Source organism: Phaethon aethereus, assembly GCF_964289735.1.
Source record: "Phaethon aethereus genome assembly, chromosome: 8".
Lineage (NCBI taxonomy): Eukaryota > Metazoa > Chordata > Aves > Phaethontiformes > Phaethontidae > Phaethon > Phaethon aethereus.
Genome location: NC_138584.1, coordinates 15,188,601 through 15,205,404, shown reverse-complemented (window position 1 = coordinate 15,205,404; position 16,804 = coordinate 15,188,601). Strand labels below are relative to the sequence as shown.

The 16,804-nt window shown below is 42.1% G+C and overlaps 1 protein-coding gene across 2 annotated transcripts in view; it reads right to left on the bottom strand.

Moving 5' to 3' along the window:
- DPYD (dihydropyrimidine dehydrogenase) overlaps nucleotides 1–16,293 on the bottom strand; it is a gene marked incomplete at both ends in the record, with an annotated part of 369,496 nt that extends 353,203 nt beyond the window's left edge. For both annotated transcript variants that reach the window (XM_082002991.1, XM_082002992.1), the window contains one exon: nucleotides 16,255–16,293. In XM_082002991.1, coding sequence (XP_081859117.1) covers nucleotides 16,255–16,293 — 39 coding nt within the window. The remainder of the gene's footprint in view (nucleotides 1–16,254) is intronic.
- Nucleotides 16,294–16,804: the final 511 nt, after the last annotated feature.

Genomic DNA, 16,804 nt, shown 5'->3' with positions numbered 1-16,804 from the left:
CAAACACACTTGGGGAAAAACTCGACTTGTAATCACAAGATTTATGTCTTCTCTGAGCCACACAAGCTCCACGTCTCAAAAACAGAGCAAGAACTCGAAGGCCAACAGATGATCGTGTGGTAAGCATGTCCTAGCTTTGCACTGACAGGTCGCAGCCTTCAGTACTTAAATACTGCATCTTCACCTTTACGTTTCCACGTAGCTTTAGATTTCCCCATAAGAGAGACTGCTTCTACAACAGAACAAACACCTTTCCGGCTTCTTGCACTCCTTACACAACCCCTAACATTTAGTGAGAGTAAGACCATTCTTTATCCTGTAACAATATCATAGCACATCGGCATCCTAGAGGTATAGTCCTAGACCCACTACTAGATACTTAGAAAGTAGAGTTTCCAAGATAGATTTACCGCTACGGATTTTCATGGTCTTCAGGTTTCCCTGCAATACGTAAATACTGTCATCTTCACAAAATGAGCAGTTTTCTAAATCACTCCCACAAAAGTCAGGAAAGTCTTAGTTACAAAGATGTCTAATATTAACAAGTGTGGTATACCTCATGCACTTTCTGTTATATAAGCAAAGTTAACGCATTACAGATTAACAAAGTAGCAAAATTACACAACCCTAACCATTCTTTACCTAATTTTGTTGATATATTAACATTCAAATTAAGAGCTTGATTTCTCTACCTCAGCAATGCATTTGTGCTAGGTACTACTGTAAATTCTAGAAGGTTTATTAAAACAGAAAACCAAAAGCGTTACTTGCTTCCCATAGATACCAACCACTATTCTCTATTGGAAGAGCTCTGGGTGGTAAATTACGCTGCTGGAAACTCTGCATGCTACCTCCTTGACACAACTAATCTCTGCAGAACCGCCTTGACCCTCATAGGGAAAACTAAAGTGAATACTCACCCTACATGCTTAACTTTAAGTATCCAAGGAGTATCCCAGCATTCAGTGAATTATTCATGTTTGACACGAGCATGTATACATTAAAAGCCACACAGCTTAAAGCAGGCTCAAACTCCATCGTACCATAAGATGAAGTTCTCAAATCTGAGTCTTCTCCAGGAACACCCTACTCTGTGATAAGATCACATTTTCACACTATGAACAATACACTACATCAAAAGCTATTAGGGTTAACAGCAAGTTCAGAGAAGGCATAGCTGAGCACAGCTCTCACTGATTTACTCAACATTGAGTAAATAACATTTATTACATATTCATTTTGTTTACTAAAATATTATTTAATTTACAGCCTTTAAAAATAGAAGTGTTTAAAATTTGCTGCAGTTATCCTTCTACACCTACACTGAACATTTTAATACATTTTCTCTCTAACTGGACAGTCTCTAATCCTCCAACCTACTGACTAAGTGCAAAAAAAACCAGAGCAATTCATGTCACAGCCTTGATTCCTAGCTTCTTGACTGCTGTTACACAAAAGTAAGTACACACATGGTCTCCACAGACTGTGGAGCCCACTATACTCAAAGTTACCTTTTTTCACTTTCCAATAAAAATACCTTCCTTATTTACAAATAGAAACTTAAAACTTAAGAAAATATTTAGGTTTGCATCACAGGTATAACAAAAGGTTTTGGTTTCCTCACTATAATATTTATCTATGCCTGGATCACTTGCACATCAAATTGCTCTGTTATATGAGGAATACTAAGTAACATTTGTAAATGCTCACTCATACGGAGACCATTTAATTAATATCTCACAGCAAAAAGGATCATTATCATACACATACATTTATATCTCACTTCTATTTTTCTGCAAGACAAACAGATTGAAAGAGAAAGCAAGCTCAGTTGCCTTTGGAAATAAACTTAGTGCCAAAACCAAAAATAGGCCATTGTATCCTCATAATTGAACCTCTCAACTGAACCCTCAGTTGCGGGTGTTTGCTTAACCAAAACCCAAACTTGCATTACAGACATGTCAGTTAATGAAAAGTGAATGCTCTGCTGACTTTTGATTATAGGTGAGAAATTAGCATTAAAAGTTATTACTGCTTTAAGTTTAATCATTTGCAAAATCAGCGGAACTAATTTTAGCTGAGCAAAGCAATGTTCTGAAAACTTTGTTAAAAGGTGATTTTCAAAGTCCAATAAATAAACCTGAAATGCAAGGGTGACAGTGACAATACACATCCAAAAGATCTGGTACATTCAGTGCTTGAAACACATACGAACATTTGTATTTGTTCCAAGAACATGCCAACTATCTATCAGTACCGACTTTCTAAATCTGTTGCAACATTAAGAAGGAACAAGTAAACTTACCTATGTGCAACTAATATGCAAAGTTCTACTAAAATTTCAGTAGCAACTGTTTAATACAACAGTAAAATACAAAACTGACAATAGAACTACTGATTTTCTATTAACTTTGCATAAACGTCAGAGAATCCTGATCAAAAAGGAAAACGGAAGTGTGAAGAATTTGTTAATTACATACTATAAACAGTACAGGTTTGATGTGTGAAGTTACATATTAAAATATTATCAAATGTCTGATAATTGAAAAAAACAACACAGCCAATTTTCAAGCAATAAAATTTAACAGCCCATGCAAGTAAGGCAAGAGGAAGCTTGCCAATTTTTCCTTTCCATTTTAACATGTACATTGTCTTCTGTTGCAGAAGCTCACGGTGATCCTATGTTATAACACCTTTAAGCAAAGAAATGTGATGTTCTGGAAATACACAGGGCATCACATTCGTTACATATGACAATGGAACGTACACTGATAAGGGGGAATACAAAGCAATTCCTTGGACTTCTTCATTCTTATTCAACAATTTTGATTTTTAAATCTTATTGACATTAAGTACTGCTGAATGCGTGGGCCAGAAGCAGAGGGGATACTCTTAAAAAAAAATAGGATAATCAGATTAGGCTGCCCAATCTAAAAACATGCCACCAAACATTTGGATTCTGATCTATCATACTTTGACATATGCTTATAGAGAAAACTTATTTTTAAAATACTTTATAAAGGGTGTTGTACGTCTTAGTATTATTTTCCAACTCTTTTACTTAAGACAAATTGCATTTCTGCTATGAGACCTGAACAGGGAAGAATTATTGTTTTTATCACTTGTAACGCTTTCTAAAAATATAGTTAAGCAGTTCTCCTATAAACATAACGCAATTATTCTAAAGCCTTGTATTTCAGCTGCAGAAAGAGTTATGTATTGGACTTAATATGAAGAAAAGTAACTCTATCCTGCCCGAAACCAGGACAACTTTTGCAAAAATAAAATTCCTATCTTCCTGACAGGACAAATCTCCCTTTTCCTACACTACAAGACACAAGACCACAAAGCTGTCATTCAATTAGGATAGAAATATTAACAAACACTTGTCTCAGATCAGCTTCTATATGTATGTTAGCCAGAAAAGGAAGGTCAAAGAAAGTGTAACCACACTGATGAGCAAGGCTGGCAAAGTGGCAACAATGGATGAGAAGGCTGAGGTGCTCAACTTCTTTGCCTCAGTCTTTACTGGCAGTGTCTCTTCCCACACCTCTCAAGGGGATGGCCTGCAAGATGGGAACTGGAGAAGCAAATTCCCCCCACTGTAAGAGAAGTTCAGGTTCATGACCACCTGAGGAACCTGAACATACACAAGTCTATGGGACCTGATGAGATGCATCCCAGAGTCCTGAGGGAATTGATCGATGTAGTTGCTAAGCCACTCTCATGATATTTGAAAAGTCATGGCAGTCAGGTGAAGACCCTGGAGACTGGAAAAAGGGAAATATTGCACCCATTTTTAGAAAAGGTAGCAAGGACCACCCTGCGAACTACCGATCTGTCAGCCTCACCTCTGTGCCTGGCAAGGTCATGGAACAGATCCTCCTAGAAGCTATGCTAAGGCACATGGAGGACAGGGAGGTGATTTGAGAGAGCCAGCATGGCTTCACCAAGGGCAAGTCCTGCCTGATCAACCTAGTGGCCTTCTATGATGGAGTGACCACATCAGTGGACAAGGGAAGAGCTTCTGTAACGCCTTCTGGATTTCTGTAAGGCCTTTGACACAGTCCCAACAGCATCGTTCTCTCTAAATTGAGAGATATGGATTTGATGGGTGGACGAGGAATTGTTGGGATGGTTGCCTCCAGAGGGTAGTGGTCAACAACTCAATCTCCAGATGGAGATCGGTGACGAGTGGTGTCCCTCAGGTGTCTGTATTGAGACCAGTACTCTTTAATATCTTCATCAATGACATAGACAGTGGGATCGAGTGCACCCTCAGCAAGTTTGCAGAGGACACCAAGCCGAGTGGTGAGGTTGACACGCCTGAGGGACGGGACACCATCCAAAGGGACGTGGACAAGCTCAAGGAACGGGCCTGTGTGAACCTCATGAGGTTCAACAAGGCCAAGTACAGGGTCCTGCACATGGGTCGGGGCAACCCTCAGTATCAGTACAGGCTGGGGGATGAAGGGATTGAGACCAGCCCTGCTGAGAAGGACTTGGGGGTACTGGTGGATGAAAAGCTGGATGTGAGCCAGCAATGTGCGCTTGCAGTCCAGAAGGCCAACTGTCTCCTGGGCCGCATCAAAAGAAGCGTGGCCAGCAGGTTGAGGGAGGCGATTCTGCCACTCTGCTCCGGACCTGTTGCAGCAGGTCCAGAGGACGGCCACAAAAATGATCAAAGGGATGGAACACCTCTCCTATGAGGACAGGCTGAGAGAGTTGGGGTTGTTCAGCCTTGGAGAAGTGAAGGCTCTGGGGACACCTTACTGCAGCCTTCCAATACTTAAAGGGGACTTATAACAAAGATGGGGACAGACTTTTTAGCAGGGCCTGTTGCAATAGGACAAGGGGTAATGGTTTTAAACTAAGAGAGAATAGATTTAGACTAGATATAAGGAAGAACTTTTTCACAATGAGGGTGGTGAAACATTGGCACAGGTTGCCCAGAGAGGTGGTAGATGCCCCATCCCTGGAAATTTTCCAGGTCATGTTGGATGGGGCTCTGAGCAACCTGATCTAGTTGGAAGATGCCCCTGGTCACTGCAGAGGGGTAGGACTAGATGACCTTTAAGGGTCCCTTCCAACCCAAAGATTCTATGATCTTCCTGTTCTCTACCTGGCACCTTCAGAAACATGCCAGAAGAACCAACAATTCAATGTGGATTTGGCCTTTACCTCCTTCAGCTTGATTTTAGGTCAGCTCTTCTTTTAGCTATTGTTTGTCTAATGGTTACTGGAGTCACCCTGGAAAGAGATGACCTCCATCCCCATGTTCCTGCCTCCCACTGACCAGGATAGAAGGCAAATCTGGATGCAGTTGAGCTGATTAGCTGTTCATCTAAGATTAAAAAAGCAAATCAGAGAGGAAATATGACAAGAACACTGCTCCAGCACTAAAAGAGTTTTGACACAACTCTTAAAACTGCTTATACATTTTTGATTAAAGGCTCATTGATTAAATGCATAGAGAACATTATGCTGGGAGTTAAAAATGAGCTAGCTTTGCTTTTGTGCTAAATAATTCTTGGGGTTCCTAAATTAATTCGTCTGATGTCCTCACCTGGTACCAAGGTTTGGCAGCATGCAAGCTACTCTGCTTTACTTAAGAATAAATATTCTACAGTCTTCTGAAAACTATTTCTTATCATACCCTAACAAAGAGGACACAGCCCTTCAGCAGTCAATAGTATTGGTTACTGCTGACATTTTACTCAGACTGTAGTTTTTTTGAGAATAGATAATATTTTCATTTTTTCTGTTCTGTATTCATTTCATTTCTGCATTTTATCACTAGCGTTCCAGAACAGCTTCTGTTGTAGTTATCTTGTTTGATTTTTTTTCCCCTCCCAACTCTTTTGTCACTCTCTCACGTCCATCTGTTTTGAAGAGCTATGTATAAGCTTACTAAAATCTCTAAAGTTTTGCATTTTCAACTGGAACTGAAAAAAGGGCAATATCAAACACAGCTTTAAAATGGAAGCGGAATAAGTCTGGGAACCACGTCTAATCTCCCATCTTGTGTTCTTGTCATTAGTATCCACACGCACCTACATGCAAGCGTGTCAGTAAACTTGCACAAGCTTACTTTGTCCCTCAGGTCCTGAAGATTGCTGAGATTAACAGGGAGGGAGGTATACCTCTAACACTGATGAACAAATTTCTTAAGCCTGAAATCAGATCTTGTATTCACCTGCAGTTATATTCCAAAACGTTACACTACACATGATACTTTGCACACAGATCCTCACACCAACTACTGATAACATTCCGTAAGAGCTAATACATAGACCTAAAATGACACACCAAGAAGAACAGCAGATTTTAATTTCATCAGTACTATATCAAAACCAAATCTGGTACTCATTCCCATTTTTGCCCTCAGCACTAAGTGATATCGTACTTCTTCAATACTGATTTAATTAACAATTAGAGTTTTCCTAAATGTGATGACTGTACCCTATCTCACAAACCTCATTTTTTACCTTAATATGTGACATAATATAAAAACTGACACAAATCATTGACTGCTTTATTATAAATAAGAATACTTAAAATTATTTTCAAAATGCATCATAAATCCACATTAAGTCTACTTTACTGATTTCAGAAAAGTTAATTTTATTTCCATGATCTGAGCACTTAAAAAAAAAAAAAATCACTTTTCTCAGTTTTAACTGTCATTGAAATATCCTTCATTTCAAAGATATCAAGAAATTATCACTATTCATTTTCAATACAAAGCCTCTTACATTTCAGCTGTCATTTTCAAAAAATTGTACTGAAAATAGTGTTTCTAAGCAGAGTTCAGTTGCAGTGTAATAAGTAATAATTTCATCAATTAGCAGTATTCAGCATCCACTGAGAGTTCTCTCACTATTATTTTATTCATAAAGTCCTTTGTGGAAGTAGCATACTAAAAAGATCCATTTATCCTTCAAGGTTTTTCATAAATGTGTCATACATCTTAGAAAACAATTGGTTATTATTCTCGCTCAATCTAAATAACTATAATAACTTCCAGGTGTAAAACCTCTTTTTATACTTCCAATCTTCTTTACTCACATTATGGGTCTACATTTTTAATAACCTATTCTAACATTTCTACCTACTTTCACATATGCATTCTGGAGTTTTGCATGGATGCTAGACATGCCTGGATGGGAGGGTAGTCACTTATTGTTAAAGGCAGAATAGAACTGGGTTTCATAGAATGCCCTTCACAATCAATGCAAAAACAAGCATTTCATAATGAGCTAGATGCTAGTATAGATGCTAACAGTGTGTTCGTTGAAAGGCTGTAAAGGAAAATGCTGTAATTGTTAAATTCAGCAATAGCTTTCTTGCGGTGCCTATTTTATTTCTCCTTCCCTCTAGATCCCTCCACATATCTATCAGTCCATTTCTCCCCTCCCAGAAGTATGTGTCCTATCTTCTGTCCTTTCATCTCAAGACAGCAAAGGGCTCCCTTCAGAGCACAATTATTATCATTCCTTAATCAACCAATAGAGATGGGATTGGGCAGTATGAGGACCCCCCTCAAGGCTGGGCAGCCAGCCCTGTACAGAGCATACAGCACAACCCAACATCCCCATCTTAGGGAACCGTAGCCCCAATTTCAGTTATGCATCTCCTACACAGCAGCTTGTTTCACTCTTTCCAAGCTAGTCAAATGTTTTGTTGACTGAGAAAACACATCTCCATAATAAATAAAACCCATATCTCCACAATAAATATAAACCTAATGACATTGCTCATATGACTAATACTTGAAAGAAGTCCGTCGTTAGGAAGAAGAGATTAACTAACATCAAACTTTCAAAGCAGCTTTCAATTTTTCCACCTCATTTCTACATTCTCAAAGTGGTGTGCACTGGTACATCTACTAAAAAAACTGGATACACCAGCAAGGCCTATAAATCAGACAGTTTGGCTGCCTGGACACTTCCCTCTTTAATTACATATATAATTGTTTTTGAACCTGAAATTAAAATGTCGGAATGCACCATGATTGCCTTTAACTGATGACTACCATCCCATCTAAATGAAAATATTTAGATTCAACACCTAGATATTTTTTTAATTAGCTTTCAAATGAAGTCACAGGCAATCATGTCTGCCTTCTCCCATTTGCACTGTTGGTGTCAAGTTGAACTGGAAAGGCCAACCATTTCAATGAACTAAAATAAATGTAATTTTAAGGTCAAGTCACTTGTAACACTTCAGGCAGCAAATGTCATACTGAAAATAAAACTGAACCTTGGCTAGAGCAGAGATGAAAGGTTTGGCATTTCAAGGACTTCATTGTGTTTATCACTTTAAATTTACAAATAAGGCACTGGCATCATATATATTAATATTTGTCATACTAATAAAGCTTTCTAAAACGATATGTATAAATACCGGAAACCCATTATAAGTGGGCTTACCCTAATTCCAAATAGTGAAGTCTCTGCAAGGCCTAAAAACACTCAGAATTCTACATTGCCTTAGTGAGGCATCTCTGACCATGGTGAGACCAGATGTTTCATAAGAAGGTCTAAGTATTTTGACAGAGGGCAGAAGTGAAATTGCCCAACTCAGTCCACAGCATAAGAAAACAAGGATGTTGAAAAAGTGTGTTATTTTGTTTGTTCTGAGACTACACATCAAAGGTATGGATGTATTTCACCTCATCCCCAGTTTGAGCAGTGTGACCCAAGTACTGGCCACCTAAGGTTGACATTCTGTGGCTACCAGACAGACTAAGTCACCTGCCACCACTCACAATGTGTGCTAATACACTGACATCTGAGGAATTAAAACACCTCATGGCTTTGACTAAGGCCTACCACTGTTTAATGTGGAACCTCCATTTACCCTAAGCCCTTCACAAATACACATGGGTTTGATATGAAAATGCATCGTCTGGAGGACTAGCATGTCTAAGGGGAATAAAGTCGTCTTCTGTTGTAAGGCAGTTAGCTCAAAAATCACTGCATAGCCTTCCCTATCTTGAGGACAAAGTACATATCAAAACTGCTTCACAAAGAGACTCGCATTCTTTCTGCTTGCAGGGAAAACTGGATCCCTCTGGTATAAATCCGGGCTGAGAACAGTACTTCTACTACAACTGGGTAATAGCTTATGAATTAGATCATATTAAGAAAAAACTCTTATACATATCTTGATCTAAACAGCCCTCAAATGTACTTGCCTTGGCATTTCATCCTCACTGTGTCTTCTAATTTTTGTTGTTGCTGTTGTTTTCTTTCTAATGATATTTAAAGAAGCTTGCCCACTTGAATCCTATGTTCTTTGTCATCCGAACAACAAAAAAGATTTGGATATTTCTTATAGTTGTAAGAGTCTATGAGCAGAAAAAAAGGAATTTAAAGATAAACTCAAGACCTAGTCTGAATCACCTGTTATTTCATAAAAGGATACACTTGGCCATTTTGAAGGCAAAATGTTCTTCTTATTTCTAATAAGCATTAGTATAAGAACAAAATCAGATAATTTAGTTCATTTCCTCCACTTACTACTTTACCTGCTTTCTTCCCCAGTCCCAATTTGACCTGGATATATCTGGGGTTTTTGGTATTTACATTTTTAATTATGACATTTCATTTGAACTGCATACAGACCAAGATGACAAAATCCCCACCAAGATCTGTGTAGCCAATCTCTGTTGGCACATTTCACTAACTGATGCTCTGCACATGTAAAGATGCCAGAGATTTATGCTGTGCTGATCTGCAAGAAGAATTCTTCCCTTAGTATACAAATGACACCAAATGAAAACGAAAAGACTTTGAATAACATGCCCACACAAATGCCACCCTCTGAGCTTCTGATAAGACATTTATGGCCAAAGGTTTCCTAATCCCAAATGTTTGATTTCTTTGCCAAATCACATACTTGCCGAAGCCTCATATAAAGGCACAAATCCTGCTCTATCTCAAAGGCGATGGCACAGGGCAGGGAGCAGAGTGTGTAACACTGTACTGATGAAATCAAAAAAGGAATAGAAATCATATGCTAATAAGAGGAGGGAGGTTGCCAGGCAACCAGGGAGGGAGAGAAAGCAGTTTTTGATTTGAACTCTGTGCTGTCAAAGGGTTAGTGTAGCCAGAACAAACAGGACACATTCAATCCAGCTTGTCTGCAGCCAAGCAGCCAAGCAAATTTCAGCTTCTCTCCACATTTTAAGTAGACGTGTGTTCCCAACTCAGTGCCAGCTATGTTTGTGTTCCCTGGGTCATTTCACTGACACTGGCAAAATGGCATAGGATAGAATGGACAGGAGATTTTTAAAAAGCATCCATTTGAAAAGCAGCAGCACGAACCGCACCATGCATGTAGATTGGCTTGTAGGATGGAGGTAGCTATGCAACCTTAGGTCCAAGCAAACCCCAGTCCTTCAGATACAGCTGCACCTCTCCCCGCTACGCAGAAAGCTGTGCAAGTTCTGCCCCGCTGCTGAACCGCACCCCTTCAAATGCCTCTCAAAAGACTGCCCAGCACCACTGCACTCTTGTCACGTCTGCTGGGTAAAATCCTGCTGTAAGATGTCAGCTTCCTATATGAACATGTAGTTTTACTTTCTCAAAAGATGTAACACTAAGCAGAAGAAAGAATAAAATTCAGGTCCAGTCTACAACATAAAATCATCATGAAATCCATTTACATAGCAAAAAGGAAAATGAATTTCAGTTCCTTCTTGTTTTCAGAATTGTTAACTGAAAGTTGTTAACTTATAACTGCCTAAGTCTCATAACGGTCTGTGTTTCTCCTAAGTCCCAGCCATGAGAAAAGGTGGGAGTAGCAGGTCTAATTTTAAAGACCTTCTTACAAACAGTAAAATTTTTAAAATGTGGAAAAAATTGGAAGTTGAATTCACGAGTAACATTAAAACTCAAAGGTTGAAGGAAAATGAGCACAACAGTAATTTTTTTTCCCCCAATATCATTATTTTGGAGAACTGTACTGAATTCCAGTGCTACAATTTAGCAGACTATTGGCAGTAGAGGCAAGACAATACATAACTCTTTGAGCATCAGCAGGATTTGCATACACAACATGAAAAGATAACATGTTTCAAACAGAAGACTTTCCTTTCTACTTGCTAGACGAGGTTGTAACCCGATGAGTAAATCGTATTGTTCAATTCTCCAAGATAGACATGATAATTGTGGTCTATAATCTTCCACGAGGTCTTGGTAATCATGCTATAATTGCTGTTCCACTCAGCTAAGAGTTTACTACTACAAAACCACTAAAACAATGAAAGAGCTTCAGAAATTCATTAAACAAAAATAGCTAAACAGGAACTTTTGTTTCCTCACTGATTGCTCATCAAATGACCCTAGGAAGACACAGCCATCAATCTGGAACAGCCACCTGATCATCATGGCAAGCTATAAAGCAATAACTTTAAAAAGTCCTACCTATTAAAGCTTCGTTATGGAACTTCAGAAAAAAACTAGCAGGTTTTCTACAACAGAGAGACACTGTAATAATTGGGGCTTTTTAAAACAAAAGTTTAGCCTAGATCAAAGAAAGCTAGCTTCAGCTATTTTTTCACATAACCTTTGCTTGACAGTTTTGTGAGCCATGCTGACTAGTAGGATTCCCTGCTATGTTGCTGGAGGTTTCCTGTGTTTCTACACTATTCTTTATTTTTCAATCCTTGTCCTTATCCCCCCTTTAGAGGACACTGAGCTTAGCTCTCAGACGTACCTTCAAGGCATCGCCTTTGCTACCTGCAGTCTTTCACTGTTCTAGTCCATTTGTACTGGGAGAAGAATAAACCTGACAAGCGAAACCTGCTTACCTTGCTGTCACAGCCCATGCTTTATAGCACCTGCTAAGTATATATCCCAGGGAAAGAATAACTGTCACGCCTATCGAACCTGCTACTTTAAGCAGTATGGAAACCGCAGGTTGTACAATAAAGCTTCCTTGAGGCTTAGGGGCACTTCCCAGGTGGCCCTTGCACGCAGCAGGGAGCAGGGCACAAGAAGTCATGTTCCCCCACCTACCCAATCCTAGAACCAGCCGCAGCCCTTGGGTTCAGGTGTACTGACTGCATCCTTGGTGAGCTGCTCAAGCAGGCTCTAACCTTATTCCACCTTCATTAGCCGCCTTCAAAGTGGTGTGTATCTTGCTGCTGAAAATCAGCATACACATGCACTGAGGAACGCCTGGAGTCTCCTGTGTCCTCACTAAGGCCAACACCCAATGGGCACAGTCTGGCCCTTAAGAAACACTCCTCTTCACCCTGAAGTTAATGTAGTTTGTAAAGCTTTTCTCCACAATAGGCAACACTAACTTATTTATACCTTTGGATTACACCACCACAGAAACAAGAGTACAGTGCATGAGAAGCACAGCAAATGTTACCTTTCTAAAGTTACACCAAATAAAACTACATGGATGAATTTTATAATAACTTTTCAAACAAAAATTTGTGATTTAAAGAGCCATCTATGGTTTCTAAAGCTAAATGAAGAGAAAGCTTTACAAAGTTACAGAGACAACTTCACTGTATTGTGAAAGTGCCACAAATTTACCCTGATAATTCTCAGACAATTCCCAGATTGCTATTTCAGACCATGGTTCTAGCACTTCACACTTTTCCATTTATTCTCACAAATCAGGCATCAGTGCTAACATCTGGAAACAGCTATGACAGCATGCTAGGTACCCAGCTGCTGGGCCAGCAAGGAATTACCTATTCATCAATGCCCAACTCCCCTTCACATACGCAACAGACAATTCAGAGGGAAGGCTAGGTCTGTGAAATGCCAATAAACTCTCTACCTACTGTAAGAATGATAATGCTGTTTCATACTAAGGTACGTTGGGCGGGAGGGGTGTTAGTTTGCTGTCAATGTTTTAGGTTTGTGACAACAGCATGGAAAAGCACCTCTGCTCTGCTGAGAAGCCGCCCTTACCAAGGAAGGCTGGGAGTCCTCTGTCACTAGCTGTAGATTGGATGACAGTTAGAAAGCACCCACCACCCAAACATCACCAAATGAGATGACTAGAGGGACTGCAGAGAAAGCCTGGCATGCAGTCAGGGAAACACAGCATGCAGAGTCATTCAAGGTTGTATCATCCTGCATGAACTCAAGAAACTGAGTTAAGATTCTACTCAGCACGTCACAGTTTTGCCATTCATTAATTTCTGAGTACTTGATCTGACAACTTTAATTCTTTAAAGAACCCTGAAGTTTCCAATGCATATAATTATGTATGGTTTACACAAAATGAGAGTAAGGAATCAGCTAAAAAAAAAAAAAGGCAAGCAAAAAAAAGGAAGACTGACTTTCCCAGCATATCATTGGATAATGTATGTATGAAGCCTGTAAACACTACCGAGAGTTTGAATGTACACTTAACAGAGTTTCATGTTACAAGTTAGAAAGGGAATGCTGTCCTCATACCACAGATTTCCAAATTTCTTATAAAGATCTAGAGATGTAAGAAACAAAAAGCCACAAGAAGTCCTTGCACCATACATCCGAGGTAGGTGCTTTCACCTGTAGCTATTTGGGAATAGGCTTGCTTTCCTTTAGCATAGAGTTTCTGCACCCAGGTAATATTCTCAACACATTCTGACAGATGCCACCTCCCTCTCAAAAAAAAAAAAAAAAAAAAAAGGCAGGGTTTCTGTTTTTGTTTGGTTTGCTTTTGGGTATTTTTGTTTATTTTTTAACACTGATACTTTTTTTTAGAAGACCCTATATTTTATTCACAACATACACAGTCTTCCACAACTTAGAACGCAGAATTTTAGAACAAGATTATCTATGTAATTTAATCTTCTTTAGTTAGGCCAAAAGATTTCAGGTACAGGATGCCCAGGAGCTGAAGCTGCTGGCTAAAACAACCAGGGGGGACAAGCTTACTGAGGGACAGCTTCCTGGACTTTTTCTTTTATTAAAGAACTTGGAGAATTGGCTGTGATTTTAGCAACTTCTAGAACAGATTATTGGCTCCTTTTTAACCAGCAACATCAGTCTTCTAAATCAATTATAAAGTAGTACCAAGACGCCAAAGGTCATATTTAATATTTTAGTTATATGAACTATGTTGTGTGAGATGTTAACCATTGAGATAAGTTTCATGAAATCATTTGTTCAATTTTTATACTGTAGCCAAGAAAGTGACTGAAACATTCAAGTTGTACTGCCAGTGCTCATGTTGACAGACTTCTCCTCTTAACAACCAAATTTCTGAGGATATTTATCTAGTGATATAGGCTTAGCCAACATGCACTTTCCCTACTTCAAAGAAAAAGATAAAATATGTTTTTATTGAAAATGCACTACCTTTTTTCCCCCCCACAAAAAAGTCCCACACAGGAAAAAAAAACCAAACACAGAGAGCTGCAATTAGACTATCAGGAATTATTGACATATTCATTTGGGAAACAAATCATGCAGTAACTAAATTTATTCAAACAGATGGGGAAGGGACAATATATTTGGTTAGAAGCAGACTGCATTGATTTCCTTGCTAATCTAAATGAGCGCTGAAAACAAAAACACAGGAAGATACTAACCAAAGTTTCTATTTTCAAGCTGAGAGTAAAGCAACCAGTAGTCTTTTTCACAGTCCATCAGCTAGTCTTCTAAATCATGTAGTGCTGCATACTATTACCAACATATGATCCTACAAGAATATATTGTTCTTTGAATCTGAGTCATACATATCTAGATATGCAATCCCAGAAATATTTTGCATTAACAATTTTAGGAAAGTACTCCTATAATGCTAAAGTCAAACTTTTGTAATAGAAAAATGAACTTCATGTTAAAAAAAATCCCAAATTGGCTGTTCTGAAAACACTGAGCTGGTGAAAGACAGACAGTAATGATTTCATACCACCGTGCCTCCCTAACTGCCAGGAAGGCAGTTTTTCCCATTCCATGTTTCAGTTTTATGAGAGTATCTGCAAGAGCGTTTCTGGACATTAGTCTTGGTCTGAGCAGCAGCTCAGTTAGGAAATGGACTGGACAAAAACTCCGTATGAGAACTGATGGCAAAATTCAGCAACACCTCTAGGTCAGTTGTATTCAAGCTGCTGCTGTGCACGTTCATCTATTATGGGTAGGCCCTCAATGACCTGCAATAGCCCACCCTAAACCTAACATTTAAAACTTCAAGGCATACCACAGCAAACAGTTGTGTCAGGCTGCAACAAGACTGTCAAAGCACAAGTTGGTTTGTCATCATTTTGTTTTCAGTAGATTCCCTAAAAGAGCTACAGCTTCTGAAGCTTATAGCCATGTGCAAGGTCCTGTGAAGGGGGGGGAAAGCTACCTTGAGTCCCAGCCATGCAACCTGGCTAACATCAGGAGGAGTTTGCCACACGTTACACCACACTACCTTTGGCCGCACTCCACCTCACCTCCACCTCGCACCAGGCCACGTTCGGACCCTACGCCCAAGGTCCCAGTCCCGCCTGCGGCAAGGAATGTCACGCAAAAACATTAAGCGCCGCAGGTACTGTAAGCCACCTGGAGCAAGGCCGCTATCCTGCCATCCTGCTCAGCACTCCATGCAACTGTGTTACTGCCAGAAGGCATGGCGCGGTATGTCAGCTCAGCTCAGCCCATAGCCAGACAGTGGAGAACCGAGGGCCTGCACACCTCCGACGGCCCACAGGCCGCTGCGGACCACCGAGGCCAAGGCCGTGAGGCGCTGTGGCAGGGCCCGGCCTGGCAGCCCGAGGTCCCTGGGGCTGCCCAGGGCCTCCTCCGGCCACGGCCCCCGAGCAGCCCTGCCAGAGCCGGGTGACCGACCTCACCGCGGGGGAGGTGGCTCGCCCAGACCCAGCCCTCGACTTCGCCGGCGAGGAGGGACAGGCGGCGGCGAGGAGAAGGGGAGGCACCGGGCACCGCCCCCTCACGCCCCTCGGCCGTGCGGCTGCCCAGCTCAACGGGGCGAGGGAGGCGGGCGCGGGGGCGAGAGCCGGAATGGTGCTTCAGGTCACCGCTGCCCCGACGGCCACCCCCGACAAGGGCTGCGGCTGCCCGGGCGGCAGGCCAGCCCCGGGGACCGGCTCTGCCCGGCACCGCCGGGGATGTCGACAGCCGGCCCCGCGGCGGAGCGAGGCCCCGGGCGCCGCTGGCGGGCAGCGGCAAGGCACTTCCTAACGCAGCCAAACTTTGCTGGGCGCTCCCGGCCCCGGCGCCGCCGCCGGGCAGAGCCCCCTCCCCGCTAGCGACAGCCGCACGTCCCGGCAGGGCGAGTGGGTACCTCAATGTCCACCGGGTCCCGGCTCAGCACCCGAGCCATGGTGTCCGCACCTCCACCGCCTTCCCCGGGCTCCCCGCAGTCCCGGAGTGGAGCGGAGCGGAGCGCGGGAGGGGGCGGAGCCGCCAGCATGGGCAGCAACGCCCAAGTGGGCGGGCACCCCCCTGCACCGGGCCGAGCCGCGCCGGGTCAGGGGCGGCTCGGCGGGGCGCGCTCGCGCCGCTTTACCTCAGGCGCGCGGCGGCGGTCGCCGCTCGGCAGGGTCCCGCCACAGGGGCTTCGTGGCGCGCGCGCCCCGCTGGGAAGCGGCCCCTCAGCCGCAGGGCGGCACCACCGCTGCCCATCGGGCGGGTGTCCTGGGGCCCAGCCCTCGTCGGAGCCCGGGAGCACTCGCCCCGTCTCGGTCCACTCGCACACCACAGCCTCCTTCGCCGTCGTCCTCCCCTTCCCTGTTGGTGGAAGGGGAAGCGGGGACGGGGCCAAACCTCACCCTGGTTGTTTCTTCAGTTCATGAAAATCCCACACGAGGGTCCCGCGCGCCAGGGCCACAGCC